General features: G+C 45.6%; 1 protein-coding gene across 2 annotated transcripts in view; it reads left to right on the top strand.

The window, feature by feature from the left end:
• Window positions 1-1,340: 1,340 nt before the first annotated feature.
• Window positions 1,341-27,216, top strand: part of GUCY1A2 (guanylate cyclase 1 soluble subunit alpha 2) — a 176,553-nt gene continuing 150,677 nt past the window's right edge. Inside the window, exons 1-3 of one of the 2 annotated variants that reach the window (XM_079973698.1) lie at window positions 1,341-2,168; window positions 21,810-21,871; window positions 26,973-27,094. In XM_079973698.1, coding sequence (XP_079829824.1) covers window positions 1,857-2,168; window positions 21,810-21,871; window positions 26,973-27,094 — 496 coding nt within the window. In that variant the 5' untranslated portion in view covers window positions 1,341-1,856. Of the gene's footprint in view, window positions 2,169-13,601; window positions 13,658-21,809; window positions 21,872-26,972; window positions 27,095-27,216 lie in introns of those variants that run through there. The other variant, XM_079973699.1, reaches the window with a different exon arrangement.

Here is a 27,216-nt window from a genome sequence, read left to right as displayed (position 1 = left end):
CGTACAGCTTCCGGGTCATGTGGCCAGCATGACGAAGCAGCTTCTGGCAAACCAAAGCAGCACACGGAAACGCCGTTTGCCTTTCCGCTGGAGCGGTACCTATTTATCTACTTGTACTTTGACGTGCTTTCAAACTGCTAGGTTGGCAGGAGCAGGGACCGAGCAATGGGAGCTCACCCCATCACAGGGATTTGAACCGCTGACCTTCTGATGGGCAAGCCCTAGGCTCTGTGGTTTAACCCACAGTGGGAGATATTATATTTCAGAGATGCTGAATAATAATAATAATAATAATAATAATAATAATAATATTTATATCTCGCCCATCTGGCTGGGTTTCCCCAGCCACTCTGGGCTGCTCCCAACAGAGTTAAAAGCACAATAAACCATCAAACATTAAAAACTTCCCAAAACAGGGCTGCCTTCAGATGTCTTCCAAAAGTCAGATAGTTGTTTATTTCCTTGACATCTGATGGGAGGGCATTCCATAGGGTGGGCGCCACTACCGAGAAGGCCCTCTGCCTGGTTCCCTGTAACCTCACTTTTGGCAGGGAGGGAACCGCCAGAAGGCCCTCAGCGCTGGACCTCAGTGTCCGGGCTGAACAATGAGGGTGAAGACGCATCTGCTTTGCATGTGTAAGATGTGATCTCCAACACCTGAAATCTCTAGAGATGAAAGCTCAGGTAGCAGGCAGGAGGGCTGCTGCCAGTCAGACTAGACAATACCGGGCTAGATGGGCAAACAGTCTGGACTTCAGTTTGAGATTTTAGATGTGAAATGGAATGTTCCGATTACGCCCCATGACATCTGAAGGCAGCCCTGTTTAGGGAAGCTTTTAATGTTTGATGTATTACTGTATTTTAATATTTGATTGGAAGCCGCCCAGAGTGGCTGGGGAAGCCCAGCCAGATGGGCATGGAATAAATAAATTATTATTATTATTATTATTATTATTATTATTATTATTATTATTATTACCATTACTCAAATTGGCACCCTTGCCTCCCACACGTATTCCCCATAATGTAGATACTTATTCCCCTCTCATTCCTGATGGAGATCTTCAGTCGCCCTTTCTTCCCAGGCAAGGGGCGGCGCCACCAATTTCGCTTTTCCTCTCAGGTGCGAAAACCTCTTGGGCCGGTCCTGCTCGATTGCCTCGTGCGTAAACCCCGGGCTGCTTTGGAGAGCCGCTACCAGCCAGCGCGGACAATCTTGAAACTAGAGGGACTTGGTATCCCACCCGCTCCCCTTTGCTAAAGCCTAAAGGGCTGGGTCCTTTCTGGCAGCCGCTCCCCTTTGCTTCGGGGCTGGGTTCTTGCTTTTTCCAAAAAATAAAAAACCCCAAGAGATGTGGAAATGTGGAGATCCGAGCATCAGATGGGAAGCAATACTAAACTGAGATTGCCAGGGTCCTGCCATGGCATGCTTTCCCCCGCGTCCTCGTTTAAATCTGGCGATAGGCGAGGCGCGCCTTCCGCGTTGCGCGCACGTGACGCCGGCGGAGGCGAGAGGAGGAGGAGCGAGCGAGGAAGGCGGCGGCGGCGGCGGCGGCGAGAGGAGAGGGGCGGGCGGGCGAGTGGGGGGCGGTTGGCAGATCCACGCAGGAGGAGGAGGTGGGCGGCGGACGGAGGCGTCTCCTTTAAATCCTCCCGGCTGCGAGCAAGGCAGCGCATGTGGACGCGAGCGAGGAAGGCAGGCAGGGGCAGCGAGAGAGGGATCTCGGCGCCCTCCCGAGCAATGACCACCCGCGCGATCGCCAGCCCTGCGGGACTCCCTGGCCGCCGCGCCTCGCCGGAGCTGCTCGCCATCTGATGCCCCCCCGGCCAAGCGGCAGGAGCAGACGCCACGCAGCATGTCCCGGCGCAAGATCTCGTCGGAATCCTTCAGCTCGCTCGGCTCGGACTACCTGGAGACCAGCCCGGAGGAGGAAGGCGAATGTCCCGTGGCCAGGCTGCTGTGGAACGGCAGCCGCAGCCCCCCTTCGCAGTCCGGAGCCACCACCCCCGTCGCCGCCACAGCCCCCCCGGTAGAGGCAGCGGCGGCGGCGGCGGCGGGGCCAGCCGCGGTCTCGGCAGCCCCCTCGGGCTCCCGGAGGGCTCCTCGCCGGAGGAGGGTCAACCTGGACTCGCTGGGCGAGAGCATCAGCCGCCTCACCGCCCCCACGGTAATTGCGCCGCGTCCGGGCCGCCATCAGGTGCAGGGGCGGTCTCGATGCATGCAACGCAGGGAAGGGAAGGGTGGCCCAGACAAAGGCGGCCACAGAAAGGGAAGGGGTCGAAATCCAGCAAAACCTCCGGGCGACACCAGACGCGCGTGTCGCCGCCATCACACGCGACGCTCTGCACGCGGGTTGCGCGTTCTGTTCTGCTTGCAGGGGAGAGAGGTTTTCGCAACGCGCGGAGCGGCCCTCCGTCTCTCGCCTGCATTCGGGTCCCGCCTTACGCGTTTGCTGCGGAAAACCGCGCGCACAACCGCTAATCCGGGGTTTGAAAGCGCGGCGCCGTCTGCTCCGGAGTGTCTCCCTCTGCTCCCGGTCCCCGCCTCGGCGTAACTTTGCTGTATAGCCACCCTTCCCCTTCCCGGTGCGGTTTCTGCTCCGCGCCGTCCTGTCTCATCCTGGTAGCATCCCACAGCCGGCGCCTCTCCTTCTTGCTTCACCTACATAAATCGAGTGTCGTTGTCTGGTTCCGCTATCCTGGTTCGAGATCCTCAGCCAGGATCTGGGACTCCTCTTCTGGCTTCTCTCGCTGCAGCTTATGCTGAAAGCGTGGGAAATCCGCTGCGTTTAGCGTTTCCTAAGCCACCATAACGGAGAATCGGACTGCAAGAGGAGTTACTGTTATGCACAGAATCAGCCCATGATATTTAGGTGCCTAAGGCAGAAAATTCCGATAGCTCCCCGTCCTGTGGTGTCTTCTCTCCCCTGTTCTTAGCGTGGTACACAGTCCATCCGAAGTTCTCCCATCAGTCCCGTTGAAAGGGATGAGTGATGCCCAGCCATGCATCTGGTACATCTAGGTTCCTTGGATAAATGCCGGTAGCTATGGAGGGGCATTGGCCAAAGAGCTCTATTGTCTTCATGGCCTTAGGGGAAGGACCTTAGATCAATGGTACAGCATCCATCTTGCATGCAGAAGTTTCCTAGGTACAATCCCTGGCATCTCGAGGGAGAGATTCCTACTTGAAACCCTGGTCAGTGTAGGCAATATTGAGCTAGATGGAGTGAGGGTCTGACTTGGTACATAAGGCAGCTTCCTATCTCCCTCTGGGCTCCTGGCTGGCCGCTGTGGTTCTTTTTACGTTCTCTTGTGTGCAAGCCATAAGAGCTTTCCAACGAGCATTTGGGTCAAGTGCCTTGCCGCCTTTGTAAGTTGCCTCACCTTCCTTGCTTCTTATGCTACCTGAATCCATATGTAGTGGTTTGGATGCAAACATGTCTTATCGCCCAAGCATCCGCACGCTTTAAATTGTTCCTTTTTTCTAATCTGCAAAGTTTCACCTGGGCAATGTTTCACCTGCAGTCTCCGCCACCAATAATGCTTTGCATCCCCCTCCTTCTGTATTTCCTTTTAACGTGTCCCAGGCTCTAGGGGATGATTCAAAAGAAGAGATTTGGAGGTAAGATATAATTCTTCTGAATTCTCCCTTACTCATCCGTCACTTGTCAAGCTCCCTGTTGATCTTCTTTACACTTCTTACACAGTCTGTATCGCAATAACTGTTGGACGCTTCCTCTGTGACACCTTTTCTGTCACTACTGTATTTCAGTTTCTGGTTATCCTTAGATATTCTCCTTGCTTCCATCATCAAATCACTGTCCCTTTATTTCCAGATCCTATGGTCAGAGTTTCTCCTAAACCCAACATTTCCCCGCTTTCCCAGCTCTGGGTTCCTCTGTTACTCTCCTAAATGCTGGTGATGACTTAGGACTTAGGAAAGGGCCACGTAACTCAGCGCTAAGAGCTTTTCCTCACATGCAGGATCTCCCAGGTTCAATCCCTGGAATCCCCAGGTAGAGCTGGGAATATCACCTGTCTGAAGACTTGGAGAGCTACTGTCAATCAGAGTAGACATTATTGAGCTGGGTGGACCATTGGTCTGACTCAGTATGCTTCATGTGTGGGTGTGCAAACGCAAATACCCGAATTAAGAACCTAAGAAGGAGCCTGCTGGATCAGGCCAACTGCCCTTCTAGTCCAGCATCCTGTTCTCACAGTGGCCTCCCAGATGCCTGTGGGAAAACTGGCAAGCAGGACCTGAGCATGAGGATTTTGATGGTCCACCCCCCAGGAAAAGTCATTTTGGGCAATTTGGAGCAAAGGAAAGGAATGTGTGTGCCTGTCGCTTCTCCAATCTAAACACTCACTTCCTCAAATGAGGCTGCTTTTGCAGCTTGAATCCCACTGGATTCCCAAAGTGTCATTTCCTTTAAAAAGAAATGGGCAGCTGTCGTTTGGTTACATGGATTAATGTGTAAGGTGTAGCCAGGCTCTCAATGCACCGACTTAGCCTCTTGCACTCCAGTGATCTGCACTGGCTGCTTGTGAAGATTCTCATCTGTGCGGAGAAGCTGCTCTTATTTCTGGCGGTGATGATTGCTTTGCTGTTTGACTTCAGCTCCTACAATTTTGGGCCCCTTTAGAGGAAAAGCCTCCGAAGTTTCCTACTGTTATTAGCTGTTGCTCCTAGTTACTTCTGTGCATGTCAGCTGGACCCATGTGCTGAGTTGCAAAGACTGCTGCTGAGAATCCAATCAGAAAACAATGAACTGACCACTTATCTTGGGTGCAGTACACCTTCTAAGGCTCCCATTGTCCTGAGCATTGAAAGGAAAAATCTGAAGGGGGAAAAAGAACCCTATCTCCTGTTTACAGCGTTTCAGGAAGGAAAGGAGCCACGTGTTTCAGCAGCACTGGAAACTGGGGCATTTCCCAGGGAGGCTGGAGATAACAAATCAATGGTTTGGAATTAGAAAACGCAACTGGTATCTGCAGGAAAATATTGGAATGCTCCTGTTCGGGTTCCAAGATATTCCATCCCGTTCTCCCCCTTTCCACACCCTCTGATCATGTTCAGTCTGCACTGGGCTGTTTTGGGGTGTCCTCCATCATAGGGTTTTTCCTCTAAAGAGCTTATGCTTTGCTGCAACCCTTACGGTTTCCCCAAGCATACTGACACTTCTCTCCTGCATGTGGATGGCGCTGTTTTGTCTTGTTAAGGACCCTTGTGGAGAACAAGTTTGCCATTTATATATAGGACTAGCAAAATCCCAATCATTATGGTGGTTGTGAAGAGAGGATATTGCATGGAGCTCCCTGTGTCCCTTGTTGCGGTTTGTGATCAGTGATAATAACTAAAGCACCATGTGTGGAGTTTGCCCCCACCGCAGCCTTGTTCCCAGTTGCAATGCTTTACTTTTCCAAACCAGAGCTCTTTCTTGGTCACACTAGAGCGTGACAGACTCTCGAGAAACTTCTATATGCTCTGCAGGGGTGAAAACAGCTTGTGGGAGTGATTGGAAGTGGGGAAACACTTGATGGGGGGAAAAGGTTAAGCTCCCTATCTTCATGCTGCATCTCTGCTCCAAATCTATACCGAAATAATAGCTAAATATAAAATGATGGAAGCAGGTTTACTTATGACACCTGTATGCCAGTGTCTGCAATAGCTCACCAGCACTCAGGTCCATAAATTGTTTTCAGTGCTAGAACTCAGCCCTAGAATAGAGCCTCTCATATAAAAGATAGTCCCCAACATACTGTCACTTTCTGTCACGGGCTATGGAGTCTTGCTTGCCTTATACCAAGTCCACCTAGCCCAGTATGGTCCCCATCAGCTTGAACCTGGGACCATTTTCATTCAAAGCAAGTCATCTGCCAACTGAGCTGTATGTTTGTGATTAGCAGGGACAGGGGTGCAGTTAGCCTCTAATTGCATCCCTTCGTTTCCCCCTTTACATGCTCTCATAGAAGTGAATCATTGCCTTTCCCTCTGATGGGGAATAATAAATCGGTGCTGTTGGGTCACTATTGTGGTGAAAGTGAAATCTGCCTTTAGTTGGGGGACACTTCGTATTCTACCTGTTAGCCCCGTTTGTTTGGCTTGATGGACATCTAGAACTTACCAGCGTCGTTTTACAGCAACTGCAATGCCTCTCTTGTTTCTCAGTGCTGTGGAGAGAAGCTAAAATTGGTGGAGAGATTATTAGGATGAATGCAGTTTAGCCATGGTAGCAAACCATGGAGCACCTTCTTCCTCCACTCTGATCTGTTGTGTGGGAGCTCTTTCGTGCCATTTTACAAAGCGTGCAAAATATTAAGGGTGGAATTGACACCATCTTGAAATCAGTGAATTGAGTTCATCACTGTCGTTGCTTTTTACACTTCATCAATCAGCACAACTTTGGGGTATATATTTGGCATCTTCATAAGTTGTGTCTAAAAATGCAGGTGTGCGTCTCTGCTCCCTCATTCCCACTGGCATAGAGCTTTCACATTACTGGATGTAATAAAGAACAATTTTGGCTGTAAATGACAAGTGTTCGTTGAAATGCTATTGCAGTGTCCTGAAAGCACCGGCTAAATTTTACTCTTTTATCTGTGCTGAAATAGTTTGTTTTGGAGTTAATGAAATGCTGAAAGCACCTAAATCTCAGTCTTAACCTTGGACAGGAGTCGTAGGAGATCCTTGTACTGTGTCAGAAGCCAGAGTGAACAAGTTGGTAGCTTAACCATAATTTCTGATGTCAGGCAGGAGTGCAGTAAATTAGATTATCTTTATTCTCTCCCCTTTCTCCCTCCAATTCAGGGCATTTGCACCCAGTGTTTAGGATTGCAGCGTACAATTCTGACTTTTGATAAATAGGTTTCGACAGGCGTAGGGGGAAAAATCAAGGCAGTTGGTCATGCAGAATTTTGATGCTAGGGAACTGGAATAATCCTGTGTAGGCTGTGGTCCTGCAAAAGATGATTGCTGATTTCTAGATATTAGGAATCAGACCCCCCACCGCAAGAAGGGGTAAACAGTTCCACCTATACTATTACAGCTAGAGTTAATGATCTATTCAGTTGTTGGAGCTGGAGATTGCAATATAAAACATTATGCAGTTATCATTCCACTTGTAGCAGGTGGTTTGTTCGGTTCGAGTCAAATTATAGTTGGTAAATGATAGGAATCACTGGGCAATCTATTGTCTGTGTGCCACCTTCCCATTTTTTTGGGGAAAAAGATCTCTATCTGAGCTCTTGATTTATTGGTCTGTCAATTGCTATGGTTCACCCTTGCTTTTGACATCCTTTTTATTCATCGTGACAACAGTGGATAAAGCAAATGAGCACTGGGCTGGATATAGGTGAAGAGATTTATCAGTATATTACATGGTTAACTGTAGTACAGTTTGTTTAACTAGCATTTTCTTTCATTGGTTTCCAACTCCCCCCCTTTTTTTTTTGAGTAAGCAGACCTAACAGTTGGTGCTATGATGTCAAAATTAACCAAAGACATCCCAGCTAGCCTGCGGTATATTTTATCTATCTAATAAGATAGTGACATAATTTTCATAACTCTCGTATGGTATGTTTCAAAGTGATCTGATGAAGTGCATTGTTGTATTCCCCTCCCCACTCCAAGATCATCCAGAGCTGGCACTGCTTCAGATTTTAGCAGTTATATTTTCACATTTTGATGCATCATTAACCCTCCCAGAATGAGATAGCTTAAAAGGTAGGTCCAGATATTCAGACCATAAAAGAATATTTATTTGCCACTGTTAATCTGAGGAAACAAACACACATTAAGGGGAATGCTCCTTCTGACCATTCGGGGCTGTCCATCCCCTGCCACTTGGAGGATTATACATTTGTAAGTTAATTTTTCAGATCATGGCTGAGCCAACAGACTACTTGTTGCTTTGGTTTTCAAGTTACTTTAGTGATTATCACTGCAGATCTCTGCTGCTGAAAAGGTGCTTTGCATACATCCCTGCCTCCACTTCTTCACAGTACATTCAATAACAATATTTGATATTTAACGTTTTTATATTGTCATAAGGTTTGTCAGTATTATTATGCCCCATATTAAAAAGGGGTTGGGGGAGGCAGAGAGTGTGTGGCTTGTCTAAGACAAGAGTGTTTATTGCAGAGCACAGATATGAGCTGGGGGATTCTCGATGTTTTGCTCATCCTCTTAGATGCTACACCACATCACCTCTCAGTTGGGCACGATAGAGTTTACTGGGTCTATAGCCCAGTGGTAGAGCACCTGTTTTGCATGCAGAAAGTCCCAGATTCAATCCCTGAAAGGACCGGGAGAGACTCTCCAAGCAGAACCCTGAAGAGCTACTGTCAGTCTGTGTTGGCAATATTGAGCTAGATCAGGGTTTCCCAAACTGGTGCCTCCAGCTGTTTTAGGACTGCAACTCCCATCATCCCTAGCTAGTAGGACCAGTGGCCAGGGATGATGGGAACTGTAGTCCAAAAACAGTTGGGAGACCCAAGTTTGAGAAATTACGAGGTAGGTGGACCAATGGACTGACTCCATGTAAAAAAAAAATCCTGTGCACCAAAATTCACTGCAGGTTTCCCATAAGAACAGCAGAATTTATATAGTGCTTCGGAATGTTCAAACTGTTTTACAAAATTATTGCATGCCTTTATCACAACTCTGCAAGATCTGCTGGGGCGTTGCAGGGCTTTGCAACTGTGACATAGCGAACTGAGTAGAACGGCGGACTGCCTATGATGGTTCATATGCAAAGCAACATGGTTTGGAAGATTGGGGGCAGGGCTGCTTCTGGTCCCAGAGTTTCCGCAGACCCAACTCATTTCTTCTTGTTTAGCTCAGGTGATGTTTTATCACAGGCATAGGCAAACTTGGCCCTCCAGATGTTTTGGGACTACAATTCCCATCATCCCTGACCACTGGTCCTGTTTGCTAGGGATCATAGGAGTTGTAGTCCCAAAATATCTGGAGGGTTGAGTTTGCCTATGCCTGTTTTATCATCATGTCTGAACTAGCAATCGCCTCTCTCCTAAACCAGAAGTATAAACCAGAATCAAACCCTGGTTTGCGATCCTTGCTCATGATTAAATTGCAGATTACGATACTTCACTGACGTTATAGTATCATCATTTACAAACTATGTGTTAGGAAGGGAAATAGAGGCGAGTGTCACATTGCAGTGTGTTGTTATCCTGGAGTTTAGATCTGAATCTCAAGTGCAAAATATTTCATTCTGATCAGATGGCTGCATTGCACAATGGCAGTTCCATTTGTTTGAGTCTTCTTTCCCAGAATAGTAACCATACATGCCAGAATATTGGAACATTCAAGAAATTATTTCTTAAATCTTAATAATCGTGATTGCTAGATGGATAACCTAGATTTGGAGTAAGTCGTGCTTTTGCGCATTATGAGTCTGTGACCCACCAAATCAAGCACAGCCCACCTAGTGTGCACTATGGCCTGCCAGATATGTGACAATCACTTCATTTTTTTTAGTTGTAGACAGGCAGCAAAACTAGGGCGCTTGTCAAACCCTTGGTGGTTGTCATAAATGACTGGTGGTTTTACATTCGGATTGATGGATTATGAATTGTGTATGCCTCGGACAACTTTTTTCACCTTCTATCACACTACATAGGATCAGGAGCTTAAAGATGCTCCCGATATACATTTAACAATGCTTGGGTTATATTGCTTTTATTCAGGGCTTAAATTTAGAGATAACTAGAGTGTATGCAGGATAAATTTAGAAAGGAACTGAAGGTTATCCGGCCCAGCCTTTTTATTCTAAGGCAGGATCCGTCAAACACAATTCTTTGTGGGCTGATTTCACACATAATACACATGCCCATCATTTTATGACTATAGCATCAAGTGGGTGACTTGAAACTGGAGATCAAACACCCCAGATAGAACTTCCACATCATCTCAAACGCAAATATTTTCAAAGGAGTTGACTCATGCATTTAGCTGTGATGCAAAAGATGAAAAATCAAGTGATGTACAAGCTATATGCGAATTGGTTCCAAGCGAATGGTCGCTATTCTCTTCAGTAATGAGAGAGTCTTTGGAATAATTGAATTTTGGAACCAGGAGAGATTCCTCCAAAGTCATCCAGTCCAACTCCCGCTCGGTGCAGACTTAACACAGACTTAACTACAGCATCTCTGAAAAGTAGGCATCCAGCTCTAGTCTGAACCCTCCACTGATGGAGATTCCACCAGCAGAAGCTGCTGTATGAGAGCTAATGGGGCACTGCCCCAGCAACAGCAATCTACCCTCAGCCAGCCCCCACCTGCCTGCCTTACTTACAGCTCATCTCGGAGGCAACGTTGCCTATCAGCTTCCTCCTCCTTAGTATTGCGGGAGTTTGGATGACATGACCTTTGCGGTCCCTTCCATTTCTACAGTTCTGTGATTCCAGGACTCTTATGCTCAGCGCTGCGGTGTTCCTGGCTTCCAGCTGCAGTGGATCAGACAAGAGTTGGATTCATCGTCCCCCCTCTCTATTTTCATTCTTTCAGTCTCACTAATGGTCCATTTTCACGATGGGGAGAGATGGCCAATGACCCATCTGTATTCTTGCTCCGGGACGCGGGTGGCGCTTTGGGTTAAACCACAGAGCCTAGGAGTTGCTGATCAGAAGGTTGGCGGTTTGAATCCCTGCGATGGGGTGAGCTCCCATTGCTCGGTCCCAGCTCCTGCCAACCTAGCAGTTCAAAAGCATGTCAAAGTGCAAGCAGATAAATAGGTACTGCTCCGGTGGGAAGGTAAATGGCGTTTCTGTGTGCTGCTCTGGTTCGCCAGAAGCGGCTTAGTCATGCTGGCCACATGACCCGGAAGCTGTATGCCGGCTCCCTCGGCCAATAAAGCGAGATGAGCGCCGCAACCCCAAAGTCGGCCACAACTGGACCTAATGGTCAGGGGTACCTTTACCTTTTTATTCTTGCTCCACTGCAGCTGAAAACCACCATACCACTCATCCCCCGGTTTTGAATCCCGTTGTTGTAAACAGTTGGACCTCAACCATTGCAATTTGAGATTCCTGCATTGCGTTGAAGGGGGGTTGGGCTAGATGACCCTCGGGGTCCTTTCCGTCTTTTCCATTTTGTGATTTTATGATTCTATGGCTCCACCTGTCATTGGCCGGCTCTTCCTCCAATGAGTTCTATGCCTTCTGCCCTGCCAGTCCCATTGGGCACCAGCTCCTCATCTCTTGAGGCAGTCTGTGTCACTGTTGAATGGCTTAGGAAGTTTCCCCTGATGTTTAGCTGAAAGCTGCTACCTTGCAATTTCTTTGCTGTCTTAGCACAGGGGGGACTCTCCCATGCTGTGCTTCCACTTGGTAATTGGCAGGTACGAAATGGATGGAAGAAAGCAGGAGGTGTTGGAAAAAGGAAGTTGAAGAAAGAAAGAAAAATAAGTGAGTTTTCTGTAGCATATGGGAGAGCCATAGCCTTATGTAGAATATTATACAGGACACAGAAAAGTTCTGTAAACTATTCCTCTGAGCGATGCAGGTTGCTGTCAGCACTTGCGGAAAGTTAGAAATTACGTGGTTAGGCAAAAATAAAATAAAATCTGCAAAGACGTCTGCATAACTGGCAGTGAAAAATGGACTCCAATGTAGCCATGTGACTACAAAATGAGTGAAAAACCAGTCTGTGGGTGCAAGAGGCAACAGATTTATAAAACTTAAAACATCCAACGTGAAAATGCTTTGAGCAAATTTTCTGCAAAGAGACTGGGGTAATCTAGTCAGATGAGCGGGGTACAAATAATAAAATTGTTGTTGTAATAATTAAGCATAAATCAGACACAGAAAACATAGCTGGATAGATGGCATAAAATTATAACTCACTTATTAACTAACAGCACAATCTTAGTCATGTCTACTCTGAAGTAAGTCATACTGAATTCATTGGGGATTACTCAGAGGAAAGTAGAGTTAGGATTGCAGCCTAAATAACCAAATAAACATAATTACAGTATCTTTATTTATTTGAAGCTGTGATGCTATATATGCTTATCTGGAAACAAGTCCCACTCAACTCAGTGGGACTTAATTTGGAGCAGGTTTGCATTGTATATTTAGAATTTTAGCGTATTTTTCAGCCCCAGGTTGGAGCATAGCTTTTAAAAATAAAATATTTTTTTCCACTGTGATTTTGTTTGCTTTATGATGGAGTTGTTTATTTGTTGTTTATTTGGACCTGTTTATATGATTTTGCAATGTTTGTATATTGCTGTTTCTCTCTGTTTATTTTTATTGCTTTCCCCACTTGCTCTGCAGTTGAAAATATTTAATGAAGAATATGCTGTAAATACTGCAAATCATAATAAAGATAATAACAAGCACCAACATAAGATAATAACAAGCCCCAACATCCCCAACCACACTGGCATAAGTGATGCAAATCATGCTAATTTGCGCATATTTTCTTGGTTAGTATCGTATATTTTATTTCTGGCAGTTATAGGAAGGGACAATGAGCTGGTAAAGGGCTATTTCCAACTATATTTGTCTAGGCAGTGAGCAGCACATGATCTGAATCACAAAGCATTTATCTTCTTTTGACTTCCATTCAACTATCTGGAAATCACTCCCCCAAAATATCTGTGGCACTGGAGTTGATTTGCACTGTGGGGCCCAGTAGCCTTGGGATGTGGGTAGTGCTGTGGTCTAAACCACTGAGCCTCTTGGGCTTGCCCGTCAGGCTGTTGGCGGTTCAAATCCCTGTAACGGAGTGAGCTCCCGTTGCTCTGTCCCAGCTTCTGCCAACCTAGCAGTTTGAAATAATAATAATAATAATAATAATAATAATAATAATAATAATAATAATCTTATTATTTATAACCCGCCCATCTGGCTGGGTTTCCCCAGCCACTCTGGGTGGCTTCCAACAAAGTATTAAAATATAGTAGTCTGTTAAACATTAAAAGCTTCCCTAAAGAGGGCTGCCTTCAGATGTCTTCTAAAAGTCTGGTAGTTGTTCTTCTCTTTGACATCTGGTGGGAGGGCGTTCCACGGGGCTGGTGCCACTACCAAGAAGGCCCTCTGCCTGGTTCCCTATAACTTGGCTTCTCACATGAGGGAACCGCCAAAAGGCCCTTGGCACTAGACCTCAGTGTCCGGGCAGAACGATAGGGGTGGAGACCCTCCTTCAGTTATGAAAGCATGCCGGTGCAAGTAGATAAATAGGTACCGCTGAGGCGGGAAGGTAGACGGTGTTTCCGTCTGCTCTGGTTTCCATCATGGTGTTCCGTTGCGCCAGAAGCGGTTTAGTCATGCTGGCCACGTGACCCGGAAAGCTGTCTGTGGAGAAATGTCAGCTCCCTTGGCCTGAATGAGATGAGCACCGCAACCCCATAGTTGCCTTTGACTGGACTTAACTATCCAGGGGTCCTTTACCTTTTTTAAACCTTTAGTAGGTTTTGACAGTTGCAGGGACAGAGCTCAGTGGTCACAACTGCAAAAAGTGTCTGTTCACCCAAGATGCAAATTTTATTTTATATTTTCAAAGCTGAGGCCTTGCTCTTAGCTTTCTTCTAACCAAGGCTTCTTTTTACCCAGAACTCACAGGAACTCAGTTCTGGAACCTCTCAGGTGAGCGCCATTGCTATTCAAAGAGAATGAGGGAGGTGTTCATGGTGAGTTCTAGCACATCTTTGACTAGAAAAATAGCTCTGCGTATAACTTGCCTGAATTTCAAGAAATTGTATCAGAGAACTTAGAATCTAGCCTTGCTGGACACATTTCTGCAACAGATTAGTCTAGTGCGAATCATTCACAGCACTGTGGTGTATCTATATTTGATACGTTGGCAGAGACCATTAAGCGCATTTCTCAAGCCTTCACAAGTCATTTTGGAATTTCAGCTTTACTTAGTGTTACTTATGACATCAGAGTCCTTCTGTATTTAACTTTAGTGCTATGACAAGTATTTGAAATTGCTATGATCTGTTGTTTTGTGTGGTTTTTTTTAAAAAAACACACATTGGCACTGTTGGGGCTATTCATTCTTTACAGAACACAGCTGATGTTCAGCAATCTAGACAGGGCACTGCTTTTACTGCAGCTGAGGGCATGGTGAAACCACCAAGATTTCCATTTCCATTTTTCCAATACTTTTTATTTGGTTTTTGCGATGCAAAATTATTTTTAAAAAATCAATTACATATCATATAAAGAGATTCCTCTGAATCTCAGGACTCTTCCCCCCTCCCTGGAGTCCCATTGTAATTATTTAAAACTGCATCTTCTTCAAACTCTATTATATCAAATCCATATTTTCCATGAAACACTACAAGTGAAATCAAAATCCTGCTAATGTTTCCATCTGCTTACAGCGGTCTCTTAGATAAGTAATAAATTTTCCCCATTCTTTTATAAAGTTTTTGTCCTCTTGGTTGCTGAGTTTTCCAGTCAGCTTTGCCATTTCAGCATAGTCCATCAGCTTTGTTTGCCATTCTTCTCTGGTAGGGACTGTAACCTCTTTCCATCTCGATGCCTTTTCATTTTCAGAATCCGTTCCAGCTATGCATGAGCTATGGTTCTCTAGCAGTGGTGGCTGGTGCTCAATATGACTATTATTTGAATTTATACCTTGCCTTTACTTCCCTAAGGAGGCCAGGGTGGCAGACAGACACACAGTTTAAAAACAAAGTAAAAACCATTCCAAAACAGTTAAAACGTTCTAAAAGCAATCGTAGTTTAAAAATGTTCTTGTATCCAGTGATCACTGGGTTGCCAGGAACAGCATTCTCCAGCCTCGTGGTAAGCAGGAATGTTTTCAAATTTCTCCTGAAAGTTAATGATGATGGAGTCAGGCATCCCTCATTGAGGAAGGCATCCCATGAATGTGGAGCCACCACTGAAAAGGCCCCTGTCATGGATCAGGCACAATTGAGCAGCCCTCAATGGCTTCGCCACCAACAAGGCCTCAGCCAATGATTGTAGGGTCAGAAATTGTTGATATTGGGGCCTTTAAAGGTACTTGCATCACCAGGTCATTTGGGGCTTTATATAGGGAGGGTGGAAGGGAGGGAGATGGAGCAAGAGCCAATGACCGAACCCATCGATTTGAATTTTGCCCGCACCCATCTCTTTGCTGAGTTCTAGAAGGGCAACACAGACTAGTGTGCCATTCAGCCTAACCGACCAGCCTCCCCTGTGGCAGGCATCATTGTGCTCTTCAGATCTTTAACTTTGGTGCGCTTTAGACATTTTAAGCATGCACTTCATAAGTGCATGACAGTTGAAGTGCCTTAATGGATCTGCTAGAAGTCACTTAGCTTCTCGCTGAGAAGTGAGGGGAGGATCCTATTAGGTTTAGATGGAAGTAGTAGGACTCTGTCAGAGATGGGCGGCGTGTCTAGGCTCTGGATTTCCAAACTCAACAGACTTACTTTCAGCTCAGATGTAACCTGTGACACTGGTTGCTTTTAAATATTTGCTTGTATTCAGTGATCTTCATCTGCATCCCCCCCCCCCGGCTTTTAGAGGTAATACACTTGCATGTCTAAACAGCTTTTAATCTCAAGAGGAAGGTGTAGCTGTCAGGAGTTCAGCCTACACTCGAGTAGGACCCTGATAGAGACACATGTCTGACTGGCATGTTCTCTCCCTCCTGGTCGTTTGTTTGGCAGCTTCAAAAGCTTTCTTCTGCCCGAACATCACAGCAACCGATGCCAACCGACATCGGCGCACTTAGGGGTCCGCAGAGTTTTCGCAGCTTTTCGTGACAGACCTCAGCAACTCAGCATTTTGGCTAATCTTCTTTATTTACATATAAACACACACGGAGCACTGCAACATGGTTCCCTCTCTCTCTAGCATCAGACAGCAAAGAGAAAAAGAGCAAAGGACAATAGTCCCACTTCACGGAACACAGTAACACAAACATCCTGTTTCCGTCACTTCCCACTCTGTGGAGTCAAAACATATACCGTCATGTGAAAGACAAAAATCCCATGACTGCAGTCATGGAGCATGACTGCAATCCCATGACTGCAATCATTTAACAGTAGCTTCACATTCTACATTTTCATAACGGGCCGTCTACGGAAAACGAGTAGCTCAGGCATAAGGCTAGAGCTCTTGTGTTTGATTTCCACAGGCAGGAGACCCGGGAGATGAAGCCCATTGGCAAGCCCTTCTAACATGCTTGCTGGATATGCTGTTTCAGATTTTATGGAAGGAGAGGCAAAATGCCCAAATTACCATAAGGGCAGAGGGGACGTCATCCCCTTGCCTCTAGAAGTCATCATGGAGGCATACTTTAGCAAAAGTGGGAGGGGGGAATCGGAGGGTGAGGCTTGTAGGCTCCATTAAGAGTCCCCTATCTTTCACTTTATTTGGCCCAACACATTTTGCTGCCTGAAGCAAAGGATAATATGGTGTTCCTCCTTCACCCCCCCCCCAATAAACTGGATTGGTACTTGAATCTTATTTAGCACCAGCCTTGGAACAGCATCCTGCACTCTACCTGAGTGCATATCTTAAGAGGTGCAAAGCAGGTTCAATGTCTTAGGGAGACTGTTGGGAGGGACACCTGCTACCTGAAGCAGTTTCCTTTCTGTGCCTAATGGTAGGACTGGGCCTGCCCCCTGATAACTCCTGGGGTAGGGAAGATATTTTACTAGGGAGTAGGAAAGAGATCCAAAGGACCCACTCTAGATTAAGTTAAGTTGAAAAGCAGCAGTAAATATTGTGGTGTTTTTTTTAGAAAAAGAAATGCAGTCATACCTCGGGTTAAAGTTGCTTCAGGTTGAGTGTTTTCGGATTGCGCTCCGCGGTGACCCGGAAGTAATGGAACGTGTTGCTTCCAGGTTTCACCACTCGCGCATGCGCTCAAAATGATGTCACACTCATGCGCAGAAGCGGCCAATCACGATCTGCGCACATGCAGACACGGGTTGCGTTCTCTTCAGGATGCGAACGGGGCTCTGGAACGGATCCCGTTCGCATCCAGAGGTACCACTGTAAACACAAACACACACAATAACCTCACAACAACTATAGCAATGTTATTGTTACAAAATTAGCAAGTATTTAGAACAAGAAGTCCTCCGTGTTTAATTGTGGCTTGTGAGAAAAGTTCTTCTGAGGCAGAATCAGCATAGTTTGAAACACTGGGAGGGGGATGCTTTTGCTTAAATAAGACCTGGGATTCTTCTTGTTGTTTTTCTTTCCTAAATGTGCATGGCCTTTACAAATACTGAGGATCTGGATTAAATTTTACCAACTAGCTGTTGTCCATTTACCACAGTGATAACACACAGTTGTGACTTCAGTGTAAGTGTCACAAATCCTCACAAGATAATGAACTTGGAGGTTAGACTGCGAAGTCACTGCCAGAGGCACTCTGTGTAATGAGGCATCCAAAATATATGATATGAAAAGTAGTTTCTTAATTTTGATGCTCTAATTGTGATCAACCAGGGTGGATTTGGCTCACGGTCACCAGTCATGTATTGTGGTAATGGTAAAGGGACCCCTGACCATTAGGTCCAGTCGTGACCGACTCTGGGGTTGCGGCGCTCATCTCACTTTATTGGCCGAGGGAGCCGGCGTACAGCTTCCGGGTCATGTGGCCAGCATGACTAAGCCGCTTCTAGCGAACCATAGCAGTGCACGGAAACGCCGTTTACCTTCCCGCTGGAGCGGTACCTATTTATCTACTTGCACTGCGTGCTTTCAAACTGCTGGTTGGCAGGAGCAGGGACTGAGCAACGGGAGCTCACCCCCGTCGCAGGGATTCGAACCACCAACCTTCTGATCGGCAAGCCCTAGGCTCTGTGGTTTAACCCACAGCACCACCTGCGTCCCTATGTATTGTGGTACATGACCATATTCCCCTTGCGGAGTTATGATTACCCCTGCGATTGTTAAGCTACTTTGGCAGTTGTAACACCATGAGAGGAACACGGGTCTCCTAAAAACTCTCGGCCTTCTTAACAGACTATAGTCCCCAATATTCTTTGAGGAAAGCCATGGTGTTCAATGTGATACGACTGCTTTAACCGCCTAAGGCAAATAGGGCCTGTAGTCTTTACCACAAGTGAAGTGTTTCTAAAATGCTTCGCTTCCGACAGGACAGCTTTATATTCCACGGAACTTCACGGCCGCAGAAAACATTTTGTCCTGGCTTTCTGCTTTCCTGTAACTGCAGGTATCTGTGAATAGGAATTGGATGATCAAAGTGATGTAAATGAAGATAAATTCAGTGAATAATAATAGTAACAAAAAGATAGGGACGTAGACAGGTTAAGAGCACTTGACGCTGGTGAATAATGCAAAGCAAAACAAATGCTTTTAAAAAAAGAGACAGGTTACTGTTTGCGTAATTTAATTGCGTATTGTCTTTATAGAGTTGCCAGTTTTTCTTTGTTTCATTTTAATTGTGCAAAATCTGGCAACTGGTCAAATTGACCTCAGGTTTCAAGATAAAAGTCAATGGAGAAAGAGTTTAATTCCTGGGAGATGAACACTGTGTTCTTCTTTTATCCCTTTCTTCTCAGCAAAAATTGGTGCTGTGGAGCTGCTAAATTGACCTCCCCCCCCCCCCAAAGCAGCATCTGAAGAGAATTTCTGCTCCATCAGGACCTTGGGTTTTAAACACCTGCTTCTCCAAATGAGAGGAAGCTGCTTCCTTATGTGTGGTCTCATTTAGATAGAGCTTATGTTGATTTTTTATTTTATTTTATTTTGCTAGAGCACATCGGATTTTTAAATGCTTTCCTGAGACAGTAAATTTGACTCCTGCTGAGAGCAGATGTAATTGCCAACTTGATTTTTTTTAAAAAAACCGACAATCCCAAACCTGTTCAAAGGCTTAACCCTATTTCCCTTCTTTGTTTTTCAAGTCTATGCTGAGCTGCACATCTAAATGCAAAAGGCCAGGTAAACTGCTAGCTCCTGCTGTTGGAAGAAGGCTCCTACAAGTTTGGCCTTCTACTTACGGCCGATATTGGGCATTGTATGGATCTTTCGTTTGTGCTGCCATTGCAGCGAGAATAATTGAACTGTGATTTATCACAATTTTTATTAAATTGACTTGGCATGATGGCCTTCCTTTTCTTGCGTATTGACAGGACAGGGGAAAGATGACTGAATTCAGCGTTCAAGACCTAAAATACGGCTGAAACTCAAGGTCCCTCATCGAAGTACACGTAATTAAAAGCAATTTATAGTCACCTCTGCAATTTGGAGTCCACGCAGGGATCGTTATTGCCAACCTGATTTTCTTAATGTGTGTTTTAAAGCCACATTTATCAAAATTAAGTAATACGTGAGCAATCTTCCCAGTTTTGTTTTTGCAATAAATAACAACCATTTTATCCACGCATTTGCAGGCTCAAACACACACATCAGCTGTGCCATGCGAAATTAAAGCGCCTTCAGACTGTCACTATTTTGCAGGAGGGATTCAAGCACATGCCTGGAAATTTAGGTTTGCACAATTAAAGTAGGTTAAAGTGGTCTGTCGCTCCAGCTCAACAAATCCACTTGAAAAAAGACTGGGACTTCTTTGCAACTTGGAAAGTGACAGGGAAATGCATTGAAAAAAGTATGGGATGAAGAAAGGTTTGTAAATGGGGAACATAGAAGCATCCTGCTAGCAAATCAAGATGCATGCCAAATGAATGATCACTGTCATATAAGAACTCCTACAGGTATTGCAGTAGGGAAGAGACAGTAGGAGGTGGCAACCCTGGCTCCCTCGGCTGCCATGACTCAGGGAAGCATTGATGGGGAGAGATGAAGGCGGAAGGGAGGAGGAATGAAGCAGAGAGAGATGCAGGCGGAAGAACAAGGCTGGAATGGATCTGCAAGTGACACTTGGGTGATTGGCTCCAACAATGGCAGAAAGCAGGAAACTGCTTCCAGTGACAGATGCAGGCAGAAGCTACAGATCCATTCCACCCTTTTTCTTCTGCCTATGTCTGTCACTGTCTCATAGTTATGTTTTCCTTCTTGTTTTTTAGTGCTGTTTCTTTATTGCTCTTGCATTTCTTTGTAGTTTTATGCTGTTTTTATACTCATTTTTCTGCTGGTGCAACTTTCGTATTGCTTGTTCTACTTGATAATACAGTGGTACGTACTTAATCCGTTCCGGAAGTCCGTTCGTAAACAGAAACTGTTCTTAAACCAAGGCACACTTCCCCTAATGAGGCCTTCCACCATTCAGATTCCATTCTTCGACCGAGGTAAAGTTTGCAAACCGGGACACTACTGGTTTTGCGGAGTTTGTGAACCGAATCGTTCGTAAACAGAACTGTTCTTAAACCCAAGGTACCACTGTATTTGTTTTCTATTGATTTTTAAATTGTGAATTGGCCTGATGACATTGCAAGTTGGGCGGCGTATAAACCTTATGCATACAATACTGTTTTAATCCCTACCCACCTTCTCGGGTGATGAGTTCAGCAAAATGGGCCCTCTTGGTTGTTCCCTGCTCAAAGTGTGGGGAATAGTGGCCCAGGAGAAGATTTTCCCTGTGACTGGCTCCACAGAGCTGGGTCTATCATATTCAGTGTACAGCTCTCACCATAATCTGATGATATACCTTTTTAAGTTGGCCTTTGAGGTATTTTGTTTTGTGGTCCTCACATTTGTACTGTTTTGGTCCCTTATGAATTTTTTTTTAAAAAAGTAATTGTAGCAGTTTGTTTTCAGAATTTTTTATTTCATTTTTCTAACCTGCGCTGGGATCTTACAGTGAAGGGTGGGTAAGAACTACAGTGGTACCTCGGGTTAAGTACTTAATACGTTCTGGAGGTCTGTTCTTAACCTGAAACTGTTCTTAACCTGAAGCACCACTTTAGCTAATGGGGCCTCCTGCTGCTGCCGCACCGCCAGAGCACGATTTCTGTTCTCATCCTGAAGCAAAGTTCTTAACCTGAAGCATTATTTCTGGGTTAGCGGAGTATGAAACCTGAAGCGTGTGTAACCTGAAGCATATGTAACCCGAAGTACTACTATACAGTTGTACCTTGGTAGTCGAACTCCTTAGTTGTTGAACAAATTGGCTCCCGAACGTCGCAAACCTGGAAGTGAGTGTTCCGGTTTGCAAAAGTTTTTTGGAAGCCAAACGTCCGACGTGGCTTCCGATTGGCTGCTGGAAGCTATCATGTGGCGTACTGCTCATGAGTGAACCATGCCTACTTTTCTCCTCACCAGGAGAAAACAAACCATAATTCCCGTCTTAGTATTATGTTTGAACGCTATGTCTCTGCCATGATCAAGAGCAAATTTGGGCTGCAGATTATGGTTTGTTGTACATGAAACAAACCATGATCTCTGGTCAAGATGTAACACAAAGCCAGAGGATTGTGTGTTTATTGCTCTCGGCACGAGTGGAGAGGAGCGAAGTGTGCCTGAGTCAGTTGTGCACAATAAGCTATGGTTTATGATGCGCTGTGACTTGTGAATGGGCCCATTGTGTTTTCTGTTTGCTGCTTTTTGTATTAAGCAGCGCTGGCTAAAGAAACCACTGCTGATTTAATGGAGGACTAAAATATCAGGGAAGAGCCTTGAAATATTGATGTGTTTGTAGAAGAAAAACAGCTTGCTACTTCTGGGCTGTTTTCTTCCCGTTTCTCTGGGGGAAGCACAGCAGATGTGTGAGGAGAGAGAGAAAAAGTGTAATTGGGAAAGAAACACACCATACATTAGATTAAGCGATAAAATCAGTAGTCACCTCCAGACATCGTGCTGAGCGCTAGGCTGGCTGACGAACTGCTAATAACTTTTTAAAATAAAAAAAACAAAACCATTCTTTCTTTGTTTATTCTGTAGCCTCAGACCATAAGGCAGACTCTCCAGAGGACATTGCAGCATTACGAGCATCAAGTTATTGGGTAAGTAGAGCTCATTTCTCAAAAAACGGGGAGTGGATAGATAGATGGTGGTGACAATAAGAAGCAAGTGACATTATGATTCTATGATGTTTGCTAACATGAACACCTCATAGGCGCATAGGAAGTTGCCCTTACTTGGAGACCTCGGGGATTGAACCTGGGACCTCTGGCATACAAAGCAGACACTTTGCCACTGAGCTATGGCCCTTCCCCAGGTGTCTTCTTCATTGCTAGCTTGTTACGCCAATTCTCAAATGGCTGTGGTGCTGCTGTTCATAGAATTCGGATGCCCACAACTGCTCAGCTCATGCTAGCTTTTTCTTCTTCTCAACGCAGAAAGATCCATTTATTTGTTGTAAGCTACTGGTACAGTTTTGTCCACAGCCATGGAATTTCTCTTAGGGATCATTCACGCTTCTCTTTGTCCCATGATTTCTAAGGAATGGGTTCAAGAGGTGTGTTTTTTTTGTCCCACCCCGTTCCCCGGGGATACCGCTGAAACACCACAAAGTTAACTGGCAGAAAACCCTGTTGACATTAGATTCAGTAAACAGTAAACAGTGTGGGATGCACTGTAAGAAACGGAATGGTATTTAAGACTCAGCTAGGGGTGAATTTGGATTCCCTCAGGAATATGTGGAACTAGATTTTTTCTAGAAAAAGAGGTGTTGGAATACACCATGAACACCTCCCTTGTTCTCTTATAATGGTGACGGTGCCCACCTTGAGAGGTACCAGAACTGAGTTCCAGTGATTTCCAGCCAAAAAATTAAAATTAAAATCCCTTTGTGGCGCTACTTCCCAGTTTTGGGAGAAGTAGCTCAGCTTATTTCAGAAGTCGGGGAAAGCTTTGTACTACTGGCTCAAAGACTGTGTGTGCACTCAACAGCATGGGAAGGGAAAGATATGGATTCAGCTCTTAACATGTTTTTAAAAAACATTTAGTTTTTATTATTTTGGGACTATTTTATGGAGAAACTGTACGTGGCGTGTGAGTTGTATTGTATTGTATTGTAATGTTTTGTTTTAAATGCTAATGTTGCGCACTTCTTGGAGTATTTGCAGAAGTGATCAATAAAGAAATCAGCACCAAATACTGTAACATAACTAATTCTGGGGACAGGATTAACTTTTTTTGTTTTAAAAAGGAAAAGGTAGTTGGATTTCCCCCCACCCCCTCGGTTCAGGATTCTGATTTTTTTTTATCAGAGTGTAAATACAGTCCTATGACCTTTCTGTAGAATGAATCATGTAATGGTTTATTTATAAACAGTTCAGATATATTTGCCTTGTGGAAATGAGTTCAGACCTCGGCCAGACTGCCTTTCTATTGTGCTAAACGTAAGAATACATCACCTAGTCCTTGCTAGAGAGAGTGTGCTACTCCAGTTAATGCTTTATATACGTGAGTAACACTGTGTTGTTAGAAAGGAAAGGAAAACGGAAAACTGTGTTGATAGCCAAAAGAGTGAAGCGGAATGGTGTTGTAGCAATACAGTAAACTATGTTTATGATAATATTTTTTCTTTGGAAAAGTCCTTTCTCGTCCAGCATTCTGTTTCCACAGTGGCCAATTGCGAATGCTTCTGGGAAGTCCAAAAACAGGACCACAGCACTCTCCTGCTTGTGTTTCCCAGTACTGCTTCTGATACTGGGATGCCATGAGCTGGCCGAGTCAGCACGATGCAGATGGATGATTTGCCGGGGAAAGGTCTCTAGTGAGATGGGGAGATTTTTGCCAGACTTGGGGGAAGCCGGATAATGAGGCTCCTGGGGAGTGGGGTGGGGCCCCTCAGCCTGCTTTCCCACCTCACCCTTGTCTATGATGAGAGCCACAAGCCCCTCCACCTTCTTCAGACCCTCTCCGCAGTACGGCTGGGTGGTATATCAAACCAGTCCACATCGCGATACTGGTTTCATAATTTTTGACCTGGCAAGATATCATGATATGTGCTATGCAGAAATCACAAAGTGGGGAAAACCGTGAAGCCCAAATTTTTCTCTCTTGAGTCCTGCAGTCCCTCTTAACTCTGCCAGATCAGCTCTCCCCTGGCTCATGCAAGGGGGGGCAGCGAATCGCAAGAGCAGGCGCTGGCAAAAATCACGATGAGGGGAAAAACAGTGAAGCCAGCCAATACCTTTACCTTATTTCAGACATTGTGGTACATTGATATATTGCGATGTTTAGCTGGTGATTCGGTACAGAGCCATGTTGAAAACCAGATATCACCCAGCCCTACTCCACAGTGCCTTTTGCATTGCCCCCCCCCCCCTTGGAGTCATCAGGAGCTGGGTCCATCTAGTCCAGTGGGAAGAATGCTGTTTCCCTCATGTCCTTTATTCCATGCTTCTCAAAGATCTGGTTGGCCACTGGGAGAACAGGATGCTGGACTTAGAGGGGCCAATGTTCTTACACAGAGCAGATCTGGGGAGAGTGTGGGGGCACACGGAGAGAGGGGGGTGTTCTGTTGCACAAATGGAAATTCTTCTCCTAGTGGATCTGTTTTGTTGGCTAACGGCCCCATGTGTCTGGATACACTTGCTGAAATAGGAAAGTTTTCAGCCAGCCTCTAAAGAAGCACAATGAAGGCAACTGTCCCATGCCATTAGATGTGGAGTTCCAGAGCACACCAAAGGAGTGACTCCTCACGAATGAGGAGCATGAATATTGTGTGGTGCCTGGAAAACTGCAAGTGCTGCAGGTCAGATCAGAGGACGACACCCGCCTTCTTTGTCTGGCCCTCTAAGCTGAATATTATTCCCAGGGGCCTGAAGTGCACATTGTTGACGCAATTGTACCAAATCCATGGGATGCTAGAGCAATTGCTGAGCGTATATCGCCTTAGAATCATAGAATTTGTAGAGTTGGAAGGGTCCCTGAGGGTCATCTAGTCCAACCCCCTGCAATGCAGGAATATGCAGCTGTCCCATGAGGGGATCGAACCTGCAACCTTGGCATTATCAGCACCATGCTCTAACCAACTGAGCTATCCAGGCTTGACTGCCTTTACAATAAGACTGGCAAGCCCATAAAAGCTGATCATTTGCACCAATATATAGAAACAGTACCCTGCCGCCCCCCCACCCAGTTTAAAAATGGACCCAAGTAGCAGCATCAGATTATATATGGTCCAGAGATTTACCCTTAACAACCCTGAGTAACTGCCTACGCCTTGTTTATATTGGCCACTGCACCTTTCCTATATAGTCTGGATGAAGCCTCTGCCAAGATGGGTTAAGCAGCAGTGACAAGGGGCAAATGCCAACTGCTGCCGTGGGCTCTTATGTAATTACCCGGGTGCCCTGGCAGCTTTGGCATGCTGTACAAGTCGGATCAGGTGTACGCCTAGGTGCAAAAAAAAATTCATCCCAGGCTTCTGAAACTCTCTAGGCTTTAGGTATTCGCCCTTGTGCATCGCATAGCCTCTTTTATCAAGCTGAGCTGCAGCGCTGTCCTTGGTGTTAATAAGGCTGGTGCGTCTGGAGAACCCCTGGGGTAGAGTGGGAGAGAGAGAGAGAGAGAGAACGAGAACTATTGCTTGGGGAGTCGCCTGTGCATCCTTACTCATAGCTCGATGCAGAATATAGAACAGATGTGGGAGAAACGGAGTGGAAAACTTCTGGCAAAAGAGCTGCTCTTCCATTAAAGCTTGTGGTTCCTAAGACTCAAGGCTTGAGACAGGGAGTGTGTGTCTGCAGAACTCCACCCCTTTTTCTCTCCCCTACCTGAACAATTTGGTATGTTTTTTCCCCACAAGCTTTGGTATGTTTTTGGTATTTTTTTCCCCACAAGCTTGACCATCTCACTTGCTTGCTTCTGACTGTAGGTGATTCAATCTAATAATGGGTTCAGGGGGGTCAAATTTGGAGCAAAACGGGGCCATTCAAAACAAAGGTTCCATAGCTATGCAAAATTCTGTAAGCTTGTAAATTAAAAGATGCTTTTCTGAAAACCCCCGAAACTGTCTGTCATTAGCCTTTTGCTTACAGAATGCTGGTAGCAATTGAGCGTTTGGTGAGGGGGGAGAGGAAGAGAATACAAAGGTCTAAAGAAACCAGGTCAGGTAAATTGTGGGAATCTTATTGATTAAATTTACAGTTGAGAGCAGGAGGGGGAGAAGCCTAAAAAGTGCAGTTCGAAAGCACTTCCGGGTGCAAGTAGATAAATAGGGACCGCTTACCAGCGGGAAGGTAAACGGCGTTTCCGTGTGCGGCTCTGGCTCTGGCTCTGGCCAGAGCAGCGATGTCACGCTGGCCACGTGACCCGGAAGTGTCTCCGGACAGCGCTGGCCCCTGGCCTCTTAAGTGAGATGGGCGCACAACCCCAGAGTTTGTCAAGACTGGCCCGTACGGGCAGGGGTACCTTTACTTTACCTTTAAGGTTGGGGGAGGATGTGTGTTGTGAGCTTTAAGAAGCTCCCTCATACACACTCATCTCAGTTATGTTGCAAGAAGAGGGACGTGAAAACACATTTTCCCCACTCTCCAGAATTGCATGTCTTCCCCAGTTGTCCCCACTATATAGGGCTTATGTTTGGAGCTGGAAGCCTCTTTAGTGCTGTATTGCCTAGCAAGGGGAGGTCATGGGGAGTGGTCCTTTTACCCTCCCTCCTCCTCAAACTCCTCCAAAAGGTCTGAACAGCACTCTGAGATTACTGTTCCAGGTTGTTTGGAGTCCTCTTTGAGGAATGGATGCACCACAACATTAAGTTGCAGGCTCTGCTAGTCATTTATGAGATTTATATAGCCCCAGTCCCGGTATAGATCCTTGGGCAGTGGCTCTAACTAATCATTTATTGCTGCTTTCTGTTCCCAGTCCTTTAGCCAGTCGCCAATCAATGAGAGCACATTTCCTCTTATCCCTTGATTGCTAAGTTTACACATAGCCTTTGAGGAGGGATATTTTGGAAGTCCAGAGTTCCTGGATTACTCCCATCTGGCATGCTTTAATAACTCAAAATGTGGACGTGGCAGAACTTAACCTTTGAAGAAGCCATGCTGATTCTTCCTGAGAAGGCTTGTCCTTCTTTATGTTCAGTCATTCAAGATGCTAGTTTATTTTTGTTTTGTTTTCATGCATCAGTTTTGTGTTTCTTTCTAGTTACAGGGATGCTGAAAAGAACTTCCACAACCTCTCTAACCGGTGCTCCTATGCAGACCGCCCTGGCAACGACGAAACTGAAGATGTCTCAGGAATCCTCCAGTGTACAGCAAATATACTCGGTACCGTGTACATTTGTGTCATTAGCAGAAGACGTTTTTCTGAGTTTCCCTTCTTGTTTTCTGAGCTTTCCCTTCCTCGGAGGCCCATTCTGCAGAGTTCAGCTTAGTAATGCCAAGGTTGC

The sequence above is a fragment of the Podarcis cretensis genome (assembly GCF_951804945.1).
Source record: "Podarcis cretensis genome assembly, chromosome: 4".
NCBI lineage: Eukaryota > Metazoa > Chordata > Lepidosauria > Squamata > Lacertidae > Podarcis > Podarcis cretensis.
The sequence above is the reverse complement of the archived record's forward strand: the minus strand, read 5'-3'. Positions and strand labels throughout refer to the sequence as shown.